The following is a 26,595-nucleotide window of genomic DNA, read 5'->3' as shown; positions in this document are numbered from 1 at the left end:
TTTTTTTTTAACATATATTGTATTATTTGTTTCAGAGGTACAGATCTGTGATTCAACAGTCTTGCACAATTCACCGCGCTCCCCATAGCACATACCCTCCCCAGTGTCTATCACCCAGCCACCCCTTCCCTCCCACCCCACCCCCCACTCCAGCAACCCTCAGTTTGTTTCCTGAGATTAAGAATTCTTCATATCAGGGAGGTCATATGATACATGTCTTTCTCTGATTGACTTATTTCGCTCAGCATAACACTGTCCAGTTCCATCCACGTCGTTGCAGATGGCAAGATCTCATTTCCTTTTGATGGCTGCATAATATTCCATTGTATATATATACCATATCTTCTTTATCCATTCATCTGTTGATGGACATCTTGACTCTTTCCACAGTTTGGAACAACTAGATGTTTAAGTTTGGTTGAGGTAAATGAGCTTTGTTCCTAATAATATTCTGCTGCAGTGGGGACTGGACTCCAGGAGTATCCAGAAAGGCCTGTTGGTGTTGATACTCTGGCCTTTGTGATGGCGGCACTTGTGGGTTCCCCAGGATGGCGCTAGACAGAATTCAGTGCTGGGAATGTGAGCCTTATCCTTCCTCAATCTCTGTCCTTGCAGTCGCACAGGGTCCCTAGTGGCTGGAGAAAGGAAGTGCAGTGGGGGGCCCTGCTCGCAAGAAGCAAAGGCCTGTGGACTCCCCCTTACGGCACTATGGCCGTGTCTCAGAAGCATAGCCACTGGAGTTCCTCACGTAATCGACAGAATGCTTGGCCTGAGGCATTGATTAAGCCATTTCAGAAAATGAGTCTGAAAAAATAATTGATTGTTCTCTGCTTTAATCCATTTGTTCCTTGACTGTAGGCCTGAGTTCCCAGCAGGAGATCAGTGATGGGGTCGGTGAGCACGACAGCACTCCCAAATGGCTTTCCCTACCAGGAAACCCCTCACCACCTGCACAGTTTCCATACTGCTAAGGCCAGTAGGCATTTAGAACTGCCCCCAGCCCCGCACCCAGGATGCAGGCCCAGACTGCTGAAGAGAATCGGTCAACTGCTCAGCCCAAGAGGTCCGGGTCTGTGTTTCAGAAGAGGGCAGCTTGGATTTCAAATGCCAGTCACCTCATGAGACTGAGTGCACGGCCACTGTTCCCAGTACACCCCTTTGTGTTCAGTGTATCTCCCACGTTCTTCACTACGCAGGGCTCTTGATAGCTGGGATGCCACCTGGGGAGCCAAGGCTGCCCTCAGGAGCCTGTGTACTCACACTCAGTACAGCACATACCCATGACACACACCGCACCCCACACAGTGCGCATTAACCGCCTGTACCTGCCATGGGTGCATACCGTGCGGCACACTCATGCACACCACCCTCTTCGTCCTGGACGCCCATGCCCCACTGCAGGTACACACCCATTCCATACGACACACACTTCCCCATACGTGCCACGTACCACACATCACAGATGCGCTCTCCCCATGCAACACAAACACACTTTATGGAGCACACGTGCTAACCACATAGTACACATAGAACATGCACATACATCACAGGGGCACGCATTTCACATGTGTCCAAATATCTCACATGCATTCACACTTTACACACAGGCACATGCCCCCCCCACGCACACACACGCCATGCACCCAGGCGCCTCACATTTATCTCACACGCAATATGCACACACAACATACAATATATATATCACACACCAATCACATGTACCGCACATGCTCTGCAGCCCCACACACAGGCCATATAAACCATGCATACACACACACTCTATACCCCAGCACACCACAACACACATGCTACACTCACCACAAACGCATGCAGAATCAGCACGTTCCGCTACACAATATACACACACTACATACGCTCACTACATACGCACATAGCACAGACGTACCCCGTATCCGCTCTACCCTCACCCCATGTATTATCCCCACACGTATAGTATCCTGTGCACACAGACATGCACACACCACACCCCAGTGCACTGCTACAGATCAGTCACAGCCCCTGCCCCTGCGTGTGCCTCAGATCCTGTGTCCCAGCCCCTCCCTGTTCTCTCTGATGCTCCCCTTGGGGCATCATATCAATGAGAGCAAGGTAGGAGGGTCTCACCTGGCTGGGAAGAGAAATGGAAGGGTTTTTAAATGCTTCAGGAGGGACTGAAAACATTGCAAACACTTATATGTATGTATATGTTTCTTAAAGAATGCACACATAATTTTTGAGTTTTGTACAATTTTCTGTTTATGGAAATTAAGAATTCAATTTGTCTCTTTCTACCCTACTGGCAGGTAATTTGGGAAATACACAAAACATAAAAGTAAAATCTGAACTTAATATATGCATGAAACTATTCCACGCCAGCTCCTGTTCTTGAGACACTGGAACAATATTTGTCTTCCTTCTCCACTTCCCAGGCCTATAGGTTGGCCAGCTCTGGTATGGGAGGCAGCAGGAAGTCATCATTCAGAGAGTGAGCTCTGGATTTTAGATGTTCTCAGTTCCAGGTGGGGCATTCCCTCTGCATGTGTGAGCTTAGCAAGCTGTTTGATTTCTTTAAGCTATTTGGCTTCCTTCAGTGCTAAAACAGACATCCTCATCATATCACTACTGCAAGATTGCCATTAGGAATTCAAGAAGATGTCATGTGTGAAATGGCCCAACACCTGACAGAGTAGATATTCAAAGAGTGAATGAATGAATGAGAAAGTGAATGAGTGAAAGTGAGTTCTACCTCTCACCCAATATGCAAAACCTTCCCACAAAAAAAAAAAAAAAAAACTAAAATCAAAGCGAAAGCAAAGAAGCAGACAAATATAAAAGATTCTGCTTCCTCCTGATCTGACCATACATCCTCGGCACACTGCACCCAGAGGCAGAGCCCGTTCCTCCACTCTCCTCAGCCCTGCAATCCTCCTAGGCTCCCCTATTCTTCATGCCTCTGCTCACAGAAGCTTCTGGCTGCTGTGATAGCTCATGCAAGCCTGATAATGTCAGGCAGGACCTACTTTCCAGTCCACCAGCCTATCCAAAGCCCAAAGCACAGAGGTGAGGGATGCGGCTTTGTCAAGGCCCTCAGCATGGTTGCCCGGCTCGACCTGGCCCTGGGGTTCCTCTCGTAGATTCCTGAGTGGGAGCCATGAGTTTCCTCGGAGCCACGTTGCTGGCACCTGCCTGAGCCGGTGCCTGACGTCATGTACCTTGGGTGAAGCTCTCCCTTTCATACTGCTCTGGCGGTTGTTCGCAGACACTTTTCTGAATATAGGTCTTGCCTGAAATGTTCAGGAGCACCCACAGCTCAGATCCGTGGAGCTCCTTCATCAGGGCCAGAGCCTGAGCCTCCACTGAAGACAGTGTCACGGCTGCAGAACCATGAGGCTCCCCAGGCCCCCATAACTACTGTGTCCCAGGTGGACCTCCAGGGCCACCAGCCCATCTGAACCCAGGCCATGGGCAGCAGGAAACATCCTGCTTTTCTGAAAGCCTGAGAGTCTTGCTGCTCTCACTGACCCTGCACAGCCAAGCCTCAGGAATTGCTGCTTGGCTCCCCTGCAGGAAGCCCTAGCCTCACCTTTAGGACCCGCAGTCCAAGCACCGCAGTCTGCTGCTGTCTTCCCTCTGCTCCCTTCTTCAGACTGCCAACTGGAATTTAAGATGAACACAGGCAAAGGGAAGGAAAAATAAAATAAGACGAAAACAGAGAGGGAAGCAAACCATAAGAGACTCTTAACTCTAGGAAACAAACTGAGGGTTGCTGGAGGGGAGGGGGTGGGGGGATGGGGTAGTTGGGGAATGGACAGTAAGGTGGGCACTTGATGTGATGAGTACTTGGTGTTATTTATTTTTTTTAAGATTTTATTTATTTGTCAGAGAGAGGGAGAGAGAGAGAGAATGCACAAGCAGGGGGAGCGGCAGGCAGAGGGAGAAGCAGCCTCCCCGCTGAGCAAGGAGCCTGACATGGGACTCCATCCCAGGACCCCAGGATCATGACCTGAGCCGAAGGCAGACGCTTAACTGACTGAGCCACCCAGGCGTCCCCTAGCACTGAGTGTTATATGCAACCGATGAATCACTGAATTCTACCCCTGAAACTAATAATAAACTATATGTTAACTAAATTTAATTTAAATAAAAAATTTAAAAAGTGAAATGTAAAATATAAATCATCTCCATAGAAATTTTAAAATATAGGCTTATCAGTTTCTCAAAAAAAAAAAAGTGCTGGAATTTGATTGGGATTGACTGACTCTCTGAGGACCTGAGGTAGGACAGCCCTACAGTGGGAGAGCAGAGCTGGAGGACCACAGTGCCTGACTTCCAGCTGCAGTAATCGGGACAGTGTGGTGCTCAGGTCAGGAGAGACAAGCAGTGCATGGTGGAACAGGAAAGAGTCCAGGTGGAGCCCCGTGCTGGCCATTAATTGAGGTTGTTTAAAAAAAAAAAACTCATTAAGGGAAAGGAAAAAGTCTTTTCAACCAAAGGTGCTGGAATAACTATAAAGTAATATAGAGAGGGAGGGAAGGAGGGAGGGAGGGCAGGTAGAACAGGAAAAGGTTGACCCTCTGTCTCACACCATACATACAGGTTACTTGAAGATAGGTTATAGATCTCAATGTAAAAAGCTATAAAGCTTCTAGAAGAAAGCATGGGGAAAAAAAATCTTGACCCTGGAGTTGGCAAACATGTTCTAGAGAGGTCAAAAAAAGGACTAACTATGAAAGGGAAAATAAGTGATAAATTGAATTTCATTAAAAATAAAAAATGTTCATTCCAAAGACAGTCTCAAGATAATAGCCACAAACTGGGATGTAAAACACATATCTGATAAAGTACTTGTATAAATAGCAACCACAAATTAATCATAATTTATAAACATATAAAATAATGTAATTTATAAATATATAATATAATTTACAAATATATAAATAATATGTAAGTAACAACTGCAAACTAATTATAAAAATATAAATAACCCAATATAAAAGTGAGTGGAAGACTTTTTAAAAAGAAGATAGGTGAGGGCGCCTGGGTGGCTCAGTTGGTTAAGCGACTGCCTTCGGCTCATGTCATGATCCTGGAGTCCCTGGATCGAGTCCCGCATCGGGCTCCCTGCTCAGCGGGGAGTCTGCTTCTCCCTCTCCCACTCCCCGTTTGTGTTCCCTCTCTCGCTGTGTCTTTTCTGTCAAATAAATAAATAAATAAAAATCTTCAAAAAAAAAATAAAAAAATAAAATAAAAAGAAGATAGGTGAATGACCAGTAGGCACCGAAAGAGATTTTCAAATCAGTCATCGGGGAAATAGAAATTAAAACCACAATGCAATATGACTACACGCTCACCGAAATGGTTAAAATTAAGAAGACTGACAATACCAAGTGGTAGAAGGATGTGGAGTAAATGCTGGTAAGAGAGCAAAATAATAAAACCACTTTGAAAAAGTTTGGCGGTTTCTTATAAAATTAAGAATACACTCTCCCCTTGATCCGGCAATTCTCCTCTTGGGTGTTTACTGAAGAAACATGTGTCCACAAAACAGCTTGTACATGAAGGTTCATAGCAGTTTTATTCATAATCACCTAAATCTCAAAACCACCCACAAATCTTTCAACAAGTAGATGGATAAACTAAGTGCGGGGTATCCATTCGATGGAGTACTACTCAGCAATAAAAAGAAATGAACTCTTCGTGCATGCTACAACATGGGGTGACTCTCAGAGATCTTAATCGGAGCAAACAGGCCAGACACAGCAAAGTAAATATTGCATGACTCCATTTAGAAGGAGCTCAAAAACGGGGGCTGTGCGGAAGGCAGGACTCCAAAGATGCCCCCCCCCCGGGATTCCCGTTCCCTGATATGCAATCAGATACTGATCTAGGTACTGCTGCAGAGGGGCTTCGCGGGTGAAATGCACATTGCTAATCAGCTGACTTTACAATAGAGAGATTTTTCTGGACTATCTGGGGGATAATCTTCTGCCCTTGAAAGCAACAGAGAAAGGCAGAAGACTCCGAGAGACATGGAAGGAAAGTTCAGAGAGATTCGAAGTGGGAAGAGGACTTGACCGCCATTGCTGCCTTGAAGATGGAGGAAGGGGCCATGGGCCAAGGAACAAGGTGGTCTCTGGGGGTGCTGATGACGCTCAGCTGACAGCCCCCAAGGAGCTGAAGAGTCCATGCTATCGCCGCATGGACCTGAATCCTGCCACAATGGGAATGAGCCTGGAAGTGGGTGCTCTTCTAGAGCCTCCAGAAAGAAACACAGCCCTTTGCGACTCAGAGCAGCGAAGCCCACAGAGCCCCAGGACTCTGGGCCACTATCTATGTGACCGTTCACTCCCCAGCAGCAGGAAACAACCACAGAGGCATTGGCTGGAAGGGGACACAACACCCTCCTGGGCGTGACAGACGCGGTCCAGCTCCGGACGGCAGCGGTGGTTACACATGTGCGTGCATTCGACCAGAGTCCTCAAACTGAGCACAGATCTGGGCATTCACTCCGCTGCGTGTGATACCACGAAATTTTTTTAAATTAAATAAAAGAATGTCAGAACATTCTTTCTGCAGCTTGTGAGTCTACCAAGGGTCAAGTCTCTCCCAAAATCAAATCCTGCATCTTTGCCACACCCCACCTTGCACAATCTGTGCACAGGCCACCTTGCTCACGTGTGGACCTGCAGCCGTGCAGGGTTTGACCTTGCTGTTCTAATGACTGAGAATGCTGTCCTCCGAACAGCACAGGACTCTTACCTGTTTGAGTCTCTCACCTTATCAGGGAGCTATTTGGTGCCAGCATACTACAGCAGCACATAGTAAGCACCCCCTGAATGCCTGCTGGGTGCACACACAGGCCTCATGGGCAAGGCCAGCCCCCTGGCCCATAGGCCTTACACAGCACAGCGGGCTTTGCACCTGCCTCCAGCTCTGTCCTGCTTCTCCTGGGCACGCTGCCTTCTCCACCAGGGGGCAGGCCCTGCTGCCCAGAATCCCGATCTTTACATCGTTATGATTGGACCGTTTTGTAGACATAGCGTCCTGGCAGGATTTCACTGAATCTGAACAAGCAGAAAATATCCTGGGAGGCCACACAGCCTTTCTGTCTCAGTTGTGTGGACTGATGAACGTCCCATGGTGGTTGTCTGACTATGTCGGGGCTCAGCGGGGCCGGTCTTCCTCCAGAGCCCCCCAGCTCCCCAGGGAAGAACCTGGCTGCTTTGTGAAGCCTGGACCCCATAGCTGAGGTAGTCTCCATTGTTAGCATGTATATACACGCTGTGGGAGGCGAGCTAGCAGGCTTCCTGGTAGAAATGGATGGAAAGATCTAGAAGGATTTCTTTAGAAACCACAAATAATCAAGACTCTTCTTGGTGTCTACCAGACTCTCCCAGGTTGGCCAACCTCCACGAGACAGACAGTGATGTATTTCTCAGATCTTCAGGATTCGGTCTGATTTCAGTTTTAAAAAGCTGCCTCAGGAATTTTTAACTGAAACAGATTAACTGAATGAAGTGCATTTTTTTCTTAAATACTGTGCAGATCAAAGGCACAGAATGAAGAGTGAGGATGCACACTCAGGGTGGACAGTCCCCACATTAGAAGGTGGCCGTCAATCTCAGCAGAGCACCCCTTAATTATCAGAACTGAATCTTTTATTTTAGCAGTTGACTTAACTATCTTTGACTTTATGAACATCAGTGTTCAGATTCCTTGTAAAATGTGATTTTAAGATTAAAGGCTGGGAGACCTGACTTGAGTTGATGAAGTTGCTTCAGCTGCTGCCTGAGTGAGTAGCTTGGGGGGCTTGGCTACAGAGAAGACCGAGCCACAAGGTAGCTCTACTTTCTGCACCACGAGGTTTTATGGGGACAGGTCTCCACCCCCACGGAAGCAGTGGTAGGGATGGTGTTGCTTAGACACCAGGGACCAAGGCAGGGTGGGTGACTGGGCACAGCCAGCCACGGAATTCATCTATTTGTCCTCTAAGACAAGTGATATTTTTACAAAATCCATCTCAGACTTTGAAATCAAAACATATATTTTTAGAACTCCACCCGAGAGAGTATCACTTTGGTCCTCTAGGGTCAAACTCTGTGGGGCAGCCCTGCTGACCTCTTGTTTTATGAATGAGCCAAAGATCTCTGTATTGGCTGCAAAGCTGGTTGTTTCTTCCCTGCAGGCTGAGTCCCCTTCGCCCCAAACCTGCCAGCCCAAACTCAAAATTTTCACACATCCATTTGTTTTAAACATAGCCTACTTAAGCAGATTTTTTTTATACATTGAGAGCCTTCCTGCTTTGCATTCGCTGTGAATCTTCCCCCAGCATCTGCTGGCCATTGATAAGATAGAGCCTGTGGCTATGAGAGCTCAGGCTGCTGCTGCCCTTGGACTTCTCTGCCCCAGACTCCCCACAGTGCTGCTGAGTGACATCACCTGGACACAGAAGCCTCCCCTCTAACCCCCTCTCTCCTGGGAGTTCCCCTGCCCTCCTCCCCTTCTGAGTAGAAACACCCACGCGGTCTCTGGTACACAGCCTCCTCCTGTGAGAAACTTTCCACACGCAAGCATCACCCCATAAAGCTCCTGTGTGCCACTTCATGGCCATTTCTTTTCTTTTCTTTTTTTTTTTTTTTTTTTTTGATCAGCTCCCACCTCCCTGGAACCCCACCACATCTGTGTAATTTGTGGGGCAGAAACTGGTTTTGCAAGCCTCTGAGCCTTTGCATATGCTCTTCCCTGCACTGACCTTCCTGTTCCTCTTCTGGGAACCTCCACACCTCATTCACAAATAATGGGGCACATGGTCCCCTCTGCAGACCCCCAGCTCTCCATACAGACTTCTCTTCTACCTCGGTCCACAGCAAGTGTTTGCATGCCTTTCTTACCTCTTGCTCTGTCAGCTCTTAAGAAACACACATGGGTCCTCATTCATATTTATATCATCAGCGCACATGGGTACCTACCTGAACTGGGAGCCCACACGTTGGATCCATGGCTTTCCTAAGGGTGCAGCATGGGAGCCGTCCCTGTCCTGTAGCTTTTGACTGTCCAGTTTAGATAGTCCTTCAGCTACTGTGAAAATGGTTTATCACATCTTGTGATATCACTGTTTAGATGAATTGCATCCTGAGTGTAGAGAGCCCAAGCATTTGGAAATACTTAAAAGTTATGCTCTGTTTATAAGCTCCAGAACCTCATGCCTGACACTTGCTATTCTTTGCACCCTCACGCACCCACCTCTGATCACATGGGTTAAATCGCAGGACATCAGGACTGAATGTCTGCTTTACAGACAGCCCTGGGAGGCGTGTGTGTAGAAAACCCCGTTCGCAGTCATATGAGGACTTGACATTTAATACACCATAGCCATGTTTTAAATTTATAAATATTTGAGCTATTTACACTGTATGTATAGAATTTAGACTTCCATCCAAGTTAAGCTCATTTTATTCCCTTGATCTGTGTGTCTGTTTTTGTGCCAGTACCACACTGTTTTGACTTGTAGTATATCTTGAAATCTGGGATTGTGATACCTCTAGCTTTGGTCTTCTTTTTCAAGACTGCTTTGGCTATTCAGGGTCTTTTGTGATTCTATATAAATTTTAGTATTATTTGTCCTAGTTCTGTGAAAAATGTTGGTATTTTGATAGGGATCGCATTAAATCTGTAGATTGGGGAGCATGAACATTTCAACAATATTTGTTCTCCCATTCCATGAGCATGGAATATCTTTCCATTTGTTTATATCATCTTCAGTTACTTTCATCAGTGTTTTATAGTTTTCAGAGTACAGGTCTCTCACCTTCTTGGTTAAGTTCATTCCTAGGTACTTTATTATTTTTGGTGCAATTGTAAATGGGATTATTTTCTTAATTTCTCTTGTTGCTACTTTATTATCAGTACATAGAAATACAACGGATCTCTCAATGTTAATTTTGTATCCTGTGACTTTACTGAATTCCTTTATCAGTCCTTGTAGTTTTTGGTGGAATCTTTAGAGTTTTCTATGTATAGTATCATGTCATCTGCAAATAGCAACAGTTTTACTTCTTCCCTATCAATTTGGATGCCTATTTTTTTCTTGTCTGATTGCTATAGCTAGAACTTCTAGTATTACGTTGAATAAAAGTAGTGAGCATGGACATCCTTTTCTTGTTCCTGATCTTACAGGGAAAGCTCCCAGTTTTTCACTGTTGAGTATAAAAACACCAATTTGAAAAGATACATGCATCCCTATGTTTATTGCAACATTATTTACAATAGCTAAGATATGGGAGTAACACAAGTACTTGTATCCATAGATGAATGGATAAAGAAGATGTGGCATGTATGTGTGTGTGTGTGTGTGTATGCCATAAAAAGGATGTGATCCTGCCATTTGTAACAACATTAATGGAACTAGAGGGTATAATACTAAGTGAAGTAAGTCAGAGAAAGATAAATACCATATGATTTCACTCCTATGTGGCATTTAAGAAACAAAACAAATGAACGAACAAAGAAAAAAAGGCAAACAGAAAAAGCCTCTTAAATACAGAGAACAAACTGGTGGTTACCAGAGGGAAGGAGGGGGTACTGAAATAAAGGGGATTAAGAGTACATTTAATGAGATGCGCACTGAGAAATGCTTAGAATTGTTGAATCATTATATTGTACACCTGAAACTAATATAACACTGTATGTTGATTATACTTCAATTTTTTAAAAAGTTTAGTTCATTTTAAAAAAATTAACTGTCGGAGCTGAGGCTGATGGCTCCTGCCGAACAGCATCCACCCTCTGCATAGTCTCTCTGGTCTCTCTCCATACCCCTGCACTTCCGTGGTCCTTCTATCTTGGAGGAAAGAAACTGGACAAATAGGTATGAGTAATATTAAGGGTTAGATGACAATCACATAATAGTAACTGGCTGCAAAACTTCCTCCCCAGAGAGGGTATAGGGTGGACCAGTATAGCCTCATCCTTCAGAATTCCTGCAGAATGTCTACTCTAGCCCCACCTACCTTTCTCAATTTTAATATGTTCATCCACATACACACAGATACATAATTTTGCATAATGGGATCATAACATACATATCATTTGTTTCTAGAAAATCCTTTCTGCTTGTTTGCCCTGCCCCCTCCTCCATTCTATGCATATCATCACCAACTACTAGAAACCCATATTAACAACCTTCCATATTTTTCTCCAAGCTCAAATAATCATCTGCAGATACATATGTAATATATATTAAACAGAGAGAGACAGACATATGTATATACATGTATGAACAGAGCCAAGCTCTATTAGGAACACCTAAGACACTTTAGGTTTGCAAGTGAGATGCATTTTAATTTTAATACCGGCACTTAGAGGCTTGCACCACCATTGGAAGGGTTGATGAAACAAAGGTCAGGGATGCCACAGAGAGAAGCAGGTGAGTTGGGAGTCACTGTCAACTTCAGGAATGTCAGAGGGGCCAGCTGCTGCTGTTGCTACCTACTACACCAAGCACAGAGCAGCTCCTTTGTAGGCACTCTCCTAGAAGCAGCTGTGACTCACAAGCTACTGAGTATGGGGTTCACTGGAGCTGCCCACAGCTGGCCTTGGAGCATGATGGCTTCTCCTTCTTGCAGCCTTGCAAACCTTGCATGAGTGCTTCTCCTTTAGAACCTGGAGCCTATCAGGAAAGCAGTTCTGGGAATGTCACTGCAGGCTTCTGCCCTACTTTGCAGAGGAAAATGAAAAAGGGAGTGTAGAGAAGGCTGTGACTGAGTTGGCGGTGGACTCTCTAGCACTCTCCATCCCTTTGCTCATATCCTCATCCATACATATCCTTGACCCATATTAACAAGCAACCACAATAACATCACATCCTGCCAGTTCCCCCATACAACTGAAGATGTGCTCACTTCTCACCACCTACAGGAGATACAAAGCCCCATACGTCCCAAACCCATCTTGAGTTGTGTTCATTCCTCACCTGGTTGAGACCATGACCCATCTTTGGTAAACTATAACTTGAAGACTAAATTAGGAGCTTAATCACACGTAGCCTACTTTATGTTATGTGACAAGGAAGGAAGAAGGGCATGAGTTGATTCATATATACCTATAGATAAATAACAAAGCAAGGGAGAAAATATGCAAACCATGTCTTGAATCCTGCCCCTTGCATACTCCAGTTGGGGAGTTTGTAACACCTTCTTCCATGGCACCTGCCCTGCTCCCCTTGCCACCACCCAGTACCCAAACCTTCATTTCCAGACTCCGCACCTTTTGTTTATTAAATTAAATTAGCCAACATGTGGTACATCATTAGTTTTGATGTAGTATTCAGTGATTCATTATTTGCATATAACAGCCAGTGCTCATCAGATCATGTGCCCTCCTTGATGCCCATCACTCAGTTACCCCATCCCCCCACCCCCCTCCCTTCTACAACCCTCAATTTGTTTCCTGGAGTCCAGAGTCTTTTGCTTCTGCCATTGGCACATGTGGTCAATTCTCAGTTTAACATTTGTAAAATCTAATCCTATGCACTCTAGATTTCTCCTGGCAAAAACCTTAGAATTCTTTTGGTGTGTATGGGACTTTCTCCCAGGCCATCTTCCTAGTCATGAATCCGAAAACTTTTAAGAGACCTGGGTTTTAAGGTGAATTGGACGTCTCCCTGAAACACACCTGCTCAGAAGATGTCATTGCCAGGTCTTCAGACAATGGGTGGAGGGATACTAGTCTTGGTCAAGGGAGGAGGGGCTGCTTCTGCTGATCAGGAGGCTCTGGAAACTGGAGAGTCAAGGACCCCAGGTTAATCAGAACCCATGAAGTGTTCTCCAGTTTTCAAAGTCCAGTCTTTCCTGCTCATTGTCATACTGCTGACTGTTTTTCCTACATGCTCCCCAGTGCAGTCAGGGGGGTTCACCCACCACAGTCCTTATACCCCATCTTTGCATCACAGTGTCCATTGATAACAGCTGTTGGCTTTTCTACAGCATCAGAGAACTAGTCTCATCTTTGTGTTTCTGCTTCCCTGGAACCATTTCCAGTACCAAATTCTGTATCCATCAGCATTTGGTAAAGACAGAAGTCATTCTAGGTATTCCAAGTAGGAAAGAGAACTAGATGTTTATAAACCAAAGAAAGCACATGAAATCAGAGAAGCTGTGCTCACAGTGGAGGTTCACTGGTGCTCACTGGAAGTCCTTGCAGCCTCAGGAATCACAAGACACCCCCCGCCAACCCACCCCAGCAGCTGGATTGCCAAGCAGATGCTTCTCAGGAGTTTGCCCCAAAGCCACAGCCAATCTCCATCTGCTTTCTGCTCAGGCATCTGCTTGCAACCTTCCATAGAAAACCAGCCTGTGCTCAGCCTTCCAATCAATCTTGCATGAATGCTTATCATTGGAGGCTGTTGCCAGAACTCTACTGAGAAGGAAATTCCAGGAGCATTCACTCACACTTCTCTCCTGGGATGAGCAAGGGTGTGCAAAGGCAGCGGGGGTGTGCAAAATTGACCTTGGATGCTAAGGCATGATGATACTGGATGTGGACCAGGCAGAGCTGTGTTTGCTTTGTGTCACTAAAGGTGATTATGGTGTACACACTGTCATCATACTGTTTTTCTCACTCAAAACTACTTCACTGAAATCCCCTCAAATCAGTTGTATATGCAAATTCATTCTTTTAATGGCTGAGTAATCTTCCAGATGTGGATTACTGTAACTCAGCCAGCCATTTCCTGAGCAGTCCGTGAGATTCTAGACACCTGCCTTCACCTGTCCCTCTCCCTCCAGTCCAGCAATGAGGAGAACCCCCCTCTTCTCCATCTTCACTGTCACTGGGCCAGGCCATCTCATTTCTCATCTGTATTGCTACAGGTCCCTCCTAACGTTCTTTCTGCTTCCGGCTTCCCCAATTCTAATGCAGTTTCTGCTATTTAGCCAGAGTAATTTTTTAATGCAAATACTTTATTTTTCTATAAAAATTTGATCAAGCCCTACTCCTTTGGCAATGCTTCAGTGACTCATGTTTGCCCTTGGGATAAAGTCCAAAACCCAGCGCATACTTCACAAGACGCCTCAAGGAGTGCTCTATCTCAACACCTCCATCTTCCCTCCTGCATCCTTCCCAAGCAGCCTCTCCTGGCTCCTCTTGGGCCTGTATTCATCTTAACTACCTTCAGTGCCTTAATGTACCACGTCATTTCACTTCCAGCTTTATTCATGTGCTGTCCTCTTCCCAGCCCACTCCCCCTGCTCCTCCTGTTCCTGAGTCTTTGCCAGAATAGCTTTCACACTTCTTTCAGGTCTCAGCCTAAATGAGAGCACCTTTGATCATCCTCCAAGTCCCAAGTTATATCCCGTCTTGAGTGTCCTGTCAGATTCATGCCTAACACTTAGGTCTCAGTGTAGACCTCTGTCCTCTCTCTTTTTTCTTTATTAGTTGGGGAGTTGCTGGCAGTAATCTGTCCAGATTCTTATTCAGGGCTTCTTCCCCCTCACTCAGGATTCTTAGCAATTGGCCTTTTCATGCTTGTTACCTCATGTTTGCAAGATGATTGCCACAGCTCCAGGTATCATGTCTGCAATTCCAGTCAGTAAGATCAGGGAATAACAGCACAGGTCAGCTCTCCTCTTAAGTCTACAGTCCTTTAAGTCAGAAGTAAAAGTCTTTCAAATACCTCCCAACAGAGTTTGACCCAGATCTGAGCACTGAAGAATGACAACATCTAGGGATTTCATGAAGGAGGAAGAAGTGCTTTTAAAGGGAAAGGAGTAGAGCAGCCATTGAAATAAGAGGATGACTAGGGGAGTGCAATGTCTTAGAAGTAAGAGAATGACAGTCACCATGCTGTACATTAGATCCCTCCCTTTTCCTCCCCACAGAAAGAGTAAATCAAGAAGAGAGAGTTTTTCTGATGGGGGACAGAGAAATGACCTTGGATTTTTCTACATCAGGCTCGTCAGTACTCTTGAAAAGAGCTGCTTCGATAGAATATCCTGGGTCACAGGATAAATGCATTGTAATTTTAATGAATGCTGGGAAATTGTCTTGTGTGGGGGTTATATCATTCTGTACTTTTAGCAGCAGGTGGATGAGTGAGGCTGTTTACCAACAAACTTGGTAACCAGGTGGGGTTGCCAACTTTTGCATTCACCACTTTGATATGTGTAAAATGGTTTCTCGGTGTATTTGTTTCTTGGTTTGGGTTTTTTTTTTTTTTAAGATTTTTATTTGTTTGCGAGAGAGAGAGCATGCGCAAGCACAAGTGGAGGGGATGGGCAGAGGGAGAGGCAGACTCCCCGCTGAGCAGGGAGCCCCATGCAGGACTCGATCCCAGGACTCTGGGATCATGACCTGAGGCGAAAGCAGACGCTTAAGCAACTGAGCCATCCAGGCATCCCAAGGCTATCTTTTGTGTGTGTGTGTTAATTTTACACCCTGTGTTAGTCATTAGCACTGTTCAAGGACAATGTACCATAATCTGACTGCCCCCCTTGTGTGTGCATGGGAGAAGTGCCCGTCCTGGCTCCTGTGGTTGGATGGGACCCTGTGCCTAGTTTGAGCCATGCGTTGTGAACAGTAGTGAGACGTCACTACTGGGCCAATGTATTTGATTGTTAATGGGAGATACTCCAGGGCTTTTTGTCCCTCTGTCATACTGGTAGTCAGTTTTTAAGACCAGCTGCTCTGTCCACCTGAATCCTGAAATGAGAAGGTATGACAGAGCTCAGCCAACCCACAGCCAACTCATGGCTTGAGCAAAAAGCAAGCCTTCGTCATTATGGCCTCAAGAGTTTGGAGGCTGTTTGTTCCCACATTATAATCTATCCTGCTATTTATGGCATTCTCTTGTTAATAGTAAAGGTAGTGTGTTTATCTCAGTGTTTCATGGCAATTTCTGCTTTGTAAAGTTTCTACTTTTCTATTTAGTATGTATATAGTCATACTTCTTATGTCTTCTGTTTTAATATATATCTGAGATTTGTTCTAATCCGGTCTGATAAGACACACAGGCCTGGAAATCACTGTCACGAAGGAGGAAGTTCCCTAGGAACAGGAGGCATGCCACGAGGGCCACACAGAGGAGTACCAGGTCAGTCAGGAAGCACAGGGAATGGGGGAAATATGAGCAAGAACCTTTAGTGTGGGTTCTGCAGGAAGGAACAGGTAAGGCAGGGTAAGCAGGATAAGCAGTTTTAGGATTGGCTAGTTTGAATTTTAGTAGGCTCCAGGCTGGAGAGGCTGTCCCAAGTTGTACTTGGCCCTGGGTGATCAGCAGACGGGAGCATTTGCCCTGAGTGTGAAAGCCTGATCATACATGGTTGGGGTGAGGGGTTTGGATTATCTGGTTTGCACATAAAAGGCACACCTGCTGGGAGGTAGTTTGCTATCATGAAGAATCAGATAGCCCTGAGAAGGGCAGTCCCTCCTGGGTCAGCAAGACCTCAAAACTACAGAAAAGAAAGAGCATGATTAATACATCTCCATTATGATTTGAACCCTTTAGGGTTATGAAGTGGCCTTCCTCATCTTAAATAGTGCTTTTTGGCCTGAATTTTACTTTGTTTGATGTAAGATCATGTCCTCTATATTGCTTTTTGTTTTTGTTGTTTTATCTTTGCCTGGTAAACCTGATACACCTCTGTCCTTCCCTGTTAGTTGCAACCTTTCTGAATCACTTTGCTCTCAATAGGTCTCTTATATACAGCAAATAGTTAGACTTTGCTTCATGAAATAATATGAAAATCCTCTTATTTAAATAGTTGCATCAAGTCTGTTTAAAGGTATTGACCTCTGACAGATATGGTGGTTCTTAGTTCTATCATATTTTCTATTTTTATGTATAAGTATTTCAAATGTCTTTCAATATATTTTACTAGCTTTTTATTTAAAAATATATTTCTGATATTTAGAAAAGTTGCATTTTTTATCTAGTGATTTACTTTTTAAAGTTCTACCATTATGTAACATCCCATTTCCTTTTTTTCTTTAGACAATATTTGTTCTTATGATCTGCCTCAATAAAATTAGCTTGTATCTCCTTCCTCCTCCCTCCTCTTTTTCTGTCTCTTCCCATCCAATTTAATCAGTAGTATATCTTTTCTCTGGTTTTTGGCATTCACCTCTGTACTATTAAAAATGTTTATGTATTTGTATTTGATCTTTCAACTCTAAATATTATTTTGTGCTCCCATGTAGCCTATCTGAGGCAACTGTCAGTTTGATTCTACTTTCTGCCCTCTACCACTCTGTTGATTGTACCATTTTTGCTTAGCAGTCTATTGACTTTCTCCTCTTGCGTTTGTATCTGTACCTTTGCTTTTTCATAGATATACAGTTAAATAAATTTACTGCTGCCTGTCTCTTTGCCAACCCCCCATTCATCTTTTGATTACCTGGAACACATCTTCTAGTAGTTTTCTCAAGGAAGATCCACTTGAGTAATATTTCCTGGACTCGTACATGTTTAAAATGGTTTGTCTGCAGCCTTTATACATGCAAGGATAGCCTCGATGGGCATAAAGATTTTTTAGCCCACACTTCTTTCTCTCTTTCAGTATCTTGTAGATGTGACCCCACTGACTTCAGACATTGAATGTGGCTGCCAAGAAGTATGTTACCAGCCTGATATTCCTCATTTTTTGCTTAAATATTCAAAGAATTCTCTTTATCTTTAAGACAATAATTTTATAAGGATCTATCTTGGTATTGATTAAACTAAGACAACTTCGTTTTATGCAGTGTGCCCTTTCAATATATAGAATCAAATCTTTGTATCAGAAGTTTGCTTTGTTAAAATAGTTTTTAAATTCTTTTTTCTTTTCCATTATTTTAGATTTCATATTTTAGGCTCCAGTTATGTGTATGTTGTATGTCTTTCCCTATATTCTATATTTACCATTTCTCTGTAAGCTTTTATTTTTTGTTTCACTTTTTCCACTTTGCTTTTCATTTTTTTGTAAAGATTGATTGATTTTATTTTTTTCTCCTTTTGTTTTATTATGTTATGTTAATCACCATACATCATTAGTTTTTTTTTATGTTATGTTAATCACCATACATTACATCATTAGTTTTTGGTGTAGTGTTCCATGATTCATTGTTTGGGTATAACACCCAGTGCTCCATTCAGTACATGCCCTCTTTAATACCCATCACCAGGCTAACCCATTGCCCCACCCCCTCCCCTCTAGAACCCTCAGTTTGTTTCTCAGAGTCCTGATTGATTGATTTTAGAGAAAGAGAGCACAAGTATGGGGAGGGCCAGAGGGAGAGGGAGAGAATCCTCAAGCAGACTGTGTGTGTGAAGCCCCACATGGGACTCGATCCCATGACCCTGAGATCATGACCTGACCCAAAATCAAGAGTCGGCCACTTAACCAACTGAGCCAACCCTATTTTTCATTTTTATGGTCCTGTCTGTGGTCTTTTTCTTTGCTCCCTTATAATTTAACTTCATTTCAGAAAGGATTTTTGACTCTTTTTTGCTTCTCCCCCTGAGTTTAGTCAGTTCCTGTTTCACATCTTCCTTTGAGCTTATGTGTCTCTGCTTTATAGTTTCCCTGAATTAATGTGATACTTTTGTGCTAAATTAAAGCAGCATACACCTCACTGAGAGCCAAAATGCATATGTTAAATTTAACTTGAGCTCTGACCTCATTTGATGTTCCTCTTAAGAGTAAATCAAATGAATTAGAAGTTTAAAGCACAGAATATTTCATTGGTAAACTATACAAGAGGTTTTGGTACTTACCACAAAACCTGTGCTTGTTAGGAATCCGAAAACCTACTGTATTGTGATAAGCACAAATTGAGGCATAGCCAAAAAGAAAAAAATTAACAGGCAGCTTCCTTATTCCCTGGGTTGAGGTCTTCTTTCATATAGTCATACTGTTTTGCTGCCTGGAGGAAATATTGCCAGAAGAAGAAACAAAGTAAGCACAGAGAGATAGAACAACAGAAACATATTTTGAAGATCTCAGGTTGGCTAAAGGAGAAAAATGAGTATTTCTAGCTGTGTGAATTGCAATCTCAAATAAATCAGCATTCTGTGCAGAAAGAATTAGAGGAGACTAGAAATTGGATAGTCAACTAGCTTCTGCCAGAGTTAGATATTTGGCCTTGAAGCTTAGGGTACAAATTATAACCAGATTTAATATTATTCACATAGAGATGGTCTTGATCTTCAAAAAGAGGATATAAATTAAGAGAAGAAAAGAAAGAATAAAAATGGGGGGAACCCAGGTGTTTTAAGGGCAAGAAAAGGCAAGCAGCCAGAAAAGGGGACATGGAGTATTCAGAGTGTAGGATAAAAAGGACTGTTAAATGTCCCTGTCCTAGTGAAGCCTTCTGCTGTTTTCCCATGGGCCTAATGGCCTGCTGTGTTTCAGAGATGGACTTAGTGATACCTGAATAAGAATTTCACATGGAACAGGTAAGTGCATGGGGAAGAGAGTTAAGGACCCAGCAGCTGAAAACATTGGCAAGAGTGGGGATGGAGAGTGAGGGATGCAAGAGAAGAAGACAAGGGTCATGATGGTCAAGGCAGGAAAGAGATCTGAAAGGTAGTACATAACCATAAGTGGTGATGCCCTAAACAAGACCAGGTTCGAGGGAACTATAGCCTCAAAAGCTTGGGTTTTAATCAAACAGACTTGGATTTGAATCTCAGTTGCCACTTACTAACTGGATTTCAATCACAAGTGATAGAAGTTAGATATAGCAGAAATTTGTAATGAATGATCATAACACTAAGGACCATGTGCTAAGAACTTTACAGACATTACCTCCTAGTCTCACTTAACATTCCTAAGAATTCCCATTAGATGGATTTTAGTCTCCCCAGTTGTACAGAAAAGTAATCTGAGGTTTCGCATGGTAAAATGCCATGTTCACTGTCACAGAAATAGCTACAAGGTGGAGCCAGGGCTGGACCCAGGCCCCAAAGCCTGTGTTCCTGACTGTTCCATTGGACCAATTCCTTCCTCGAAATGAGTGTCCTGGCTTCAGGGACACACACAGCCCATGGCCACCATGATCACTCAGCCTATCGATTCCATCTGGGCTTTGGCCCATCCATTGTGGTGGTGAGGTCATGGTGGGCCTCTGGGCCCTTCCTGCTCATCCTGACTCTGGGTGACATTAGTTAGGACTCTTGGAGACTTGGAACGGAAAAGAAGAAAGGGGAGCTTGATGCATGTGATCTCTGACCACCAAACCCTACTTCCAGGCCACCGGGGACCCACCCCATCCCTATCCCCTAGATTTCCTGTATTTAGATACAACCTGTACAACCCACCGATGCCAAGCTAACTACTGAGGCCTCCCTGGTCCACGTGTCTATAAATCACCATTTACAATCCTGGTTTTCCTGAGCTGCCATCTGGGGAATTGTACAGAGTGGGAAGCATATCTTGAGGGGCTCTGACTCTCTAAACGATTGATGAATGTGTCTGTCGTCTGCCTTGTTTTCTTCCCACATCAGCAATCTTTCCACGTGCATGGACACTGAAGTACTGACTCCTTGAGGAATTCTTTAAAATCTTTGAAGGGAGCATGTGGGAGCTAGGCTTTTGTGGACAGTGCCGCCGCCCCTCCTCCTTCCATTTTCATTCTCACTTAACATTGATTGAATCTCTGTGACGAGGTGCAGCACAATTAGAACCAGGATGCTCACTGGTTAAGAATACAGGTCAGGGGGCGCCTGGGTGGCTCAGTTGGTTAAGCGACTGCCTTCGGCTCAGGTCATGATCCTGGAGTCCCGGGATCGAGTCCCGCATCGGGCTCCCTGCTCGGCGGGGAGTCTGCTTCTCCCTCTGACCCTCCCCCGTCTCATGCTCTCTCTCTCATTCTCTCTCTCTCAGATAAATAAGTAAAATCTTAAAAAAAAAAAAAAAAGAATACAGGTCAGGTGCATAGCTAAGTGAGCGTGAGTATGAGGCAGCAATAGGAGAATGCAGAGAAGGCATGAGCAAGCCAGAAGATCAGCAGTGAGAAGTCACTGGGGAGAAAAGCAGAATGTACGGTCCTTCACCGATGGTGGGACACCTGCCTTGTCAGTGTGGTCTGAGTTGATCCTCTAACAGATGCATGCAATGGGAACACACCCTTGTCCTGCAGGATGAGGCTGCAGCCTGGCCTACTGGAGCTACACATAACTCGAGGCCTGCTCTCCCACTTGGGCCCAAATGCCTTGTAGTGGGAACCGTGGATGGGGGGCTCTGGGAAGGGTAGGGAACAGGCAGAAGCAGCAGGAAAGACTCTTTCCACTGGGCGGAAGAAGCACAGTAGGGCGGGAGTGGGCTGGCTCCCCATAACAGTGCCCCGCAAGCAGGATTAGGGTCCACGGCCCTGCCAGGACCAGATTTTTGTGCAGGGCAGCCCTGCATGGGAGATGCAGCTCAGCGGGAAAAAAACAGATTGGAGGGTCCACATGCAAACACCGTGATATATCAAATGAGGAACTGCGGGTAAATGCTGTAATCAGACTACGCGTCACTTTCTATTTGTGAAATGGCAGAATAGTTCCTGTGTCCTGTTGGGGCCTGGGGAGGATGACACCCCTGGCTGCACCTGGAGCTCCTCAGAGGCTCCACGTGCGCTGCTTCCCTGCTCTCCCATCCCTCTTCACAACCAGAATTCGTCATGCTGATATTACTGCTAATACACACATCCATGCTGGAATGTCTGCATTTTGTGATAGGAACTGGCATCAGGAATGCTCCTCCTCCACCTCTCCTCTCCTTGACCTTCCTCCTCCATACAGGTTTGACCCTCCCTTGGGCATTTGCCCCCTACCAGCCATGCCTTAGAGCAGGGTGCCCACTCAGGTCATCACCCCTGCTAAGGCATCATTTCCCTGAAGGCAGGGACTTATCTTTGTCTTCCTGGAACATTAATGCTCCTTTGATAGTCACTACAACTAGACTTGAAAATGCCAGGTTTTGGTCATGTAGGTAGGATGTGTACACTGTGATTGTTAGTCCCGTGTAAGAGCGAGAGTGTGTTCTGACATTTCTGCTTCAGTTTCCTTTCCCAAAACCAGCCCTGTCATGGCCAGTACCCCAGCCCCATGGCCACGACCACCACCCTCCACTTTTGCTACTAACAATAGTCAGCTGCATTACACCAATACCCCCTGTTTATTATCACTTACAAAAACACCAGCTCCTACCGTTTTTTTTCTGCTGTGTGACCCAGATAGATTAGTTTGCTTTTCTTACCCACTAAGATGGTACAAAGATGCAACTATTGCATCTTTGTTAGCTGACTATGGAGAAAAAAAAAACATGTGATTAAATTACCAAGGGCCATATGATGATTGATAGTACCAATTCTGCACTAGAAGTGGAAGGGGAAAAAAAAAGGATGTCCCAATATTATTTTATACGCTCAAAGCCTCATGATACTGTATATACAACATAATTCGGCATATAATTAGGTCAATACGGTTAATACCTGCACTTCGAAGTTAACCAGGAAAGGATAAGATTTTATTTGCTCTTTAAAATGAAAGCTAGGCTTTTTATTCTTTGTCTGTAAAAAGCTCATGATGCCTGATGAATCGAATGCAGTGTGCAATGCCTCCGTGGGTCCATCAGAAGGCCATTGACTCAGACTCCGAATTAGAGCCCCACAGAGCTCCAGCCCCCCCAACAGCTCCCCCTCGGGTTGCAAGGAGTCCCCTTCAACACCCGGCACCCATCTCCGTGCGCAGGGGCCCTGCTTAGAGTTGTCCCAGGCCAGGACCCCAGTCTCGGCTTGCATCTCCCCCAGTTCAAGGTCAGAGATCTGAAGTCTGCCTCCCACTGAGGCTTTACACAGAGAATACGTCCCAAGCTTCTGCTTTTCCCGTATTAAGCTTAAAAAGAGAAGTAAAACTGGAAGCAAAAGCCTAAAGAAAATTTGGGGATTCTTTTTATTGATTTTTTTAATTTAGTTTATATTTTGCTTCTCTCAGAGAGTAAGCTCTACAGCTTAATTTTCCAAAGGGGTGGAGGAAGGCATGATAATTAGGAATAGAATGTTTTGACATGTGTGTGCATGAATCTAAAGGCGATGAGAGTAAATAGAGTCACGTATTTCAGATGGACGTCGGTCGCAGGTGTGAACTTCTACTTACACATCAGGCCACTTTACCCCTCTGAAAAAAACGAGCATTGCTGGTGGAAAGTTCATTCGTCAACGTGCTGATGAGGAACCCTTCTTGCAGTTTTTTTCCTACAGTGAGATCCTTAATATTGTCATTTCTTGGCCATAGGCAAAAACTGGGACCTGACTGCCGCTCTGAGTGACTATGAGCAGCTCCGACAAGTGCACACAGCCAACCTGCCGCATGTGTTCAACGAGGGCAGGTGCCCCAAGCAGCCAGAGCGAGAGCCGCCCCAGCCCAGCCACAAGGTGGAGCGGCCCTGCCTGCAGAGACAGGACGACATTGCCCAAGGTACCTGGTGAGGGGCTGAGGCCAGGAACAGCTTCCCCAGAGTGCCATGGCTTGCATGGGGTAGCGGGGTGGGGGGCGTGGAGGGTGCAAAGAACGGCAAGGTCATCACCTCTCCTGGGCTGCGGACACATCGGGCTCTCCACGCACATCAAGCTGAAACGTGCACTGCAGCTTCCATTTCCGGCTCCTCCCTCTGCCTCCAAAAAGCAGGAGGAGGAGTCCAGTTCCCCCAGGACCCCACGTGATTAAAGGCCAGCTCTCCTCCTGGAGCCCTGGTCTCTCCAAGCCAAACACCTCTAGTCCCTTCACTTACTTCCCACCAGGTCCCCAGATCTGTTCACCATCAGCTCACTGCCCCGCGGGCTCCATTTTCTCTATTCTTTTTCTTAATTACAGAAGTCAGATGTGTTTATCGTGATGAAAGAAACAGTACAAAGATACATAGAGAGAACTTCAGCATTTTCTTCCCCACCCATCCTAGATCTCACTGATGTAATAACCAACGATTACATCCTCGTCTGTCTCCTCCTTGCTTTCCCTGGGCTCTTTCAAAATGCATCAGGGTCAAATGCATATAATGCTTCTCAGAGCACTTGTTTCACTGAACAGTAAATCACGAGTAGAGGCTCAATATTTTATTCCACAGCCTACAATGATTTTTAAACCACTCCTGTATTAATGGTTATTCTGGTTTTTCTTGGGTTTTTTTGTTTCGCTTGTTTTCGATACCACTAGCAAGGCTAAAATAAACAACTGTATGCCTGTGATCTTAGATACTAGTGCTTTTATTTCTCTAGGTCAGTGTTCCCAAAGTGGATTTGCTGTGCGGGTACCTGTGTATGTTTAATTCAATAACTTCGGGACTTTTTTCCCAGACGTATTTCTGCTTGCAATGTGTGAAATGAGGTATCTCCCTCCACTCTTGCCAGCACTGGACGTTTTTGTAACGGCTTTACATTGCTTTTCTGCTGTGAAGGGTGGAAAAGGGTGTCTTGTTTTAACTTTCATCTTGTCATTTGTTTGTTAGCCAGTTGGATTTCCCCTTCTGCAACATGCCTGTTCCCATACTTTGCCCATTTTTCTATTGATTTGTTTTCAGTTTTCTGATCAACGTGTAGCATCCTCTGTGATTAAGACTAGGAACATATATTTTTATATGTGTATGTCTTTCCCGGTATATCATTTGCTTTATGACTTTGTTTACAGAATATTCTGCCACACAAAATGTTTATATCACTGTGCATTCATGGCTGAGAGGTGTCCTCTTTCGCTTTAGAAGGCCTCCTGGAGTAGTTACTGAAATATGTTCCTATATTCTTTTAAAATTTTGTTCTTAGGTCTTTTTTTTTTTAAATTTTTTTATTCTTATGTTAATCCCCTTACATTACAACATTAGTTTTAGATGAAGTGTTCCATGATTCATTGTTTGTGCACAACACCCAGTGCTCCATGCAGAATGTGCCCTCCTAAATACCCACCACCAGGCTAACCCATCCTCCCACCCCCCTCCCCTCTAGAACCCTGTTTGTTTTTCAGAGTCCATCGTCTCTCATGGTTCGTCTACCCCTCCGATTTCCCCCGCTTCATTCTTCCCCTCCCGCTACCTTCTTCTTCTTCTTTTTTTGTTTTCTTAACATATATTGCATTATTTGTTTCAGAGGTACAGATCTGAGATTCAACAGTCTTGCACAATTCACAGCGTTCATGTTCTTAGGTCTTTTGATTGATTTGAAATTTTTACAAGTAATAAGGAAGAATCTAGTCTTGCTTTCTTCTGGATCAAGAGTGAGTTACTCTAGCACATTTATTGAATAAAACATTCCTTACCCACTGAACTGAAATGCCAATGTTGCCATATATTAAATTCCCAAATATATTTGGATCTGTTTCCAGACTCTGTCAATCCGTGCGGTCACCCATCCTGTTACCTCAACTCTGGTAGTTTGTATGCTATACTTTCTGTTAAGGCAACTCCTTTCACTGATAGTCTTTTCCAAAAGTTTTTCACTATTTTTGGAGGTTTTATTCTGCCATATAAAACTTAAGCTTGGAATTCTGGTTGGAATTGGATTGAATTTTTATTTTAAGAATAATTGGCATATTGTAATATTGTTTTCCCACTCAAGAACATTAAATATGCCTCTCCATTTAGTCAGATTCTAAGATTTTAGACATAGAGAAAAGCGACTTACTTTTTCCATATTTATGTTTTATGCAGTAATTTACAGAAATTCTCTTATAATATTAATCATTTTTTCTAAGAGAATATCTTGGGTTTTCTAAATATGTATGTATATATGGCTGCCCCTGCTGTTTTTGACTGGCAGCAAACCAACCAACCCATTATTCTATCCTTCCACTGAGGAGGCTAGAAGGACCCTCCTCTCTGCTTCCAGAGAGGTTGATGGATTCAGAGCCTGATAAATGTGACTGAAAAAAATAAGTCTGTCACATAATTCCATTAATTGAGTTTTTTGAACAATCCTATGTACTTTTTAAAAATTAGAAATTATAGTTTCTGAATTAGATATATGTATCCTTTACTTGAGTTCTTGAAATCATAGTGCATGCACTAACAGGGAAAATGAATGTCTCCATATTATAAATTAGGGGTCAGCAAGCAATGGCCCATGAGCCAACTCTGGCTACTGTCTGTTTTTTAAATAAAGTTTTTATTGAAACACCCTCAATGCCCATTCATTTATGCATTGGCTAAGGCTTTGGTTTACAAAGCCTAAAGTACTTACTCTGTCCCTTTCAGAAAAGGTTTGTACACTTGTTTTTAAAATACCTAGGATTTGTTTTAATCAGATAGGATAAGATAGGCAAACATGGAAAAGAATATCATGAAGGAAGCTGTTAGACTCACAGTTCCCTAAAAGCAGGTGACATGGCACACTATGCAGGACCACATGCGGAAGCACCAAGGTTGGTCAGGAGGCAGAAGGGATGGAGAGGAAAAATACGGGCATGAGTTTTATTTTGATTTCCTTGGAAAAGGCAAGGCAGGGTAAACAGATTTAGGATTGCCAAGATTGAATAATTTCAGCAGGCTCTCTGGAGTTTAGGAGCTATCTCTGGTGGTCTTGTACCTTGCCCTGGGGTGCAGAGACATATTGCTTGCTGGAGTGTAAGAACCAGATAGAAGAGGTGGTTCA

The 26,595-nt window shown here is 44.2% G+C and overlaps 1 protein-coding gene across 1 annotated transcript in view; it reads left to right on the top strand.

The window, feature by feature from the left end:
* Window positions 1-26,595, top strand: part of OTUD7A (OTU deubiquitinase 7A) — a 382,364-nt gene that overhangs the window by 266,787 nt on the left and 88,982 nt on the right. The window contains exon 5 of the mRNA XM_064570029.1: window positions 23,255-23,437. Coding sequence (XP_064426099.1) covers window positions 23,255-23,437 — 183 coding nt within the window. The remainder of the gene's footprint in view (window positions 1-23,254; window positions 23,438-26,595) is intronic.

Source organism: Mirounga angustirostris, unplaced genomic scaffold (genome assembly GCF_029215605.1).
Source record: "Mirounga angustirostris isolate CCGP_5_RB_7025 unplaced genomic scaffold, mMirAng1.0.hap1 SCAF_9, whole genome shotgun sequence".
Classification (NCBI taxonomy): Eukaryota; Metazoa; Chordata; class Mammalia; order Carnivora; family Phocidae; genus Mirounga; species Mirounga angustirostris.
This window is presented reverse-complemented; position numbering and strand designations above follow the sequence as displayed.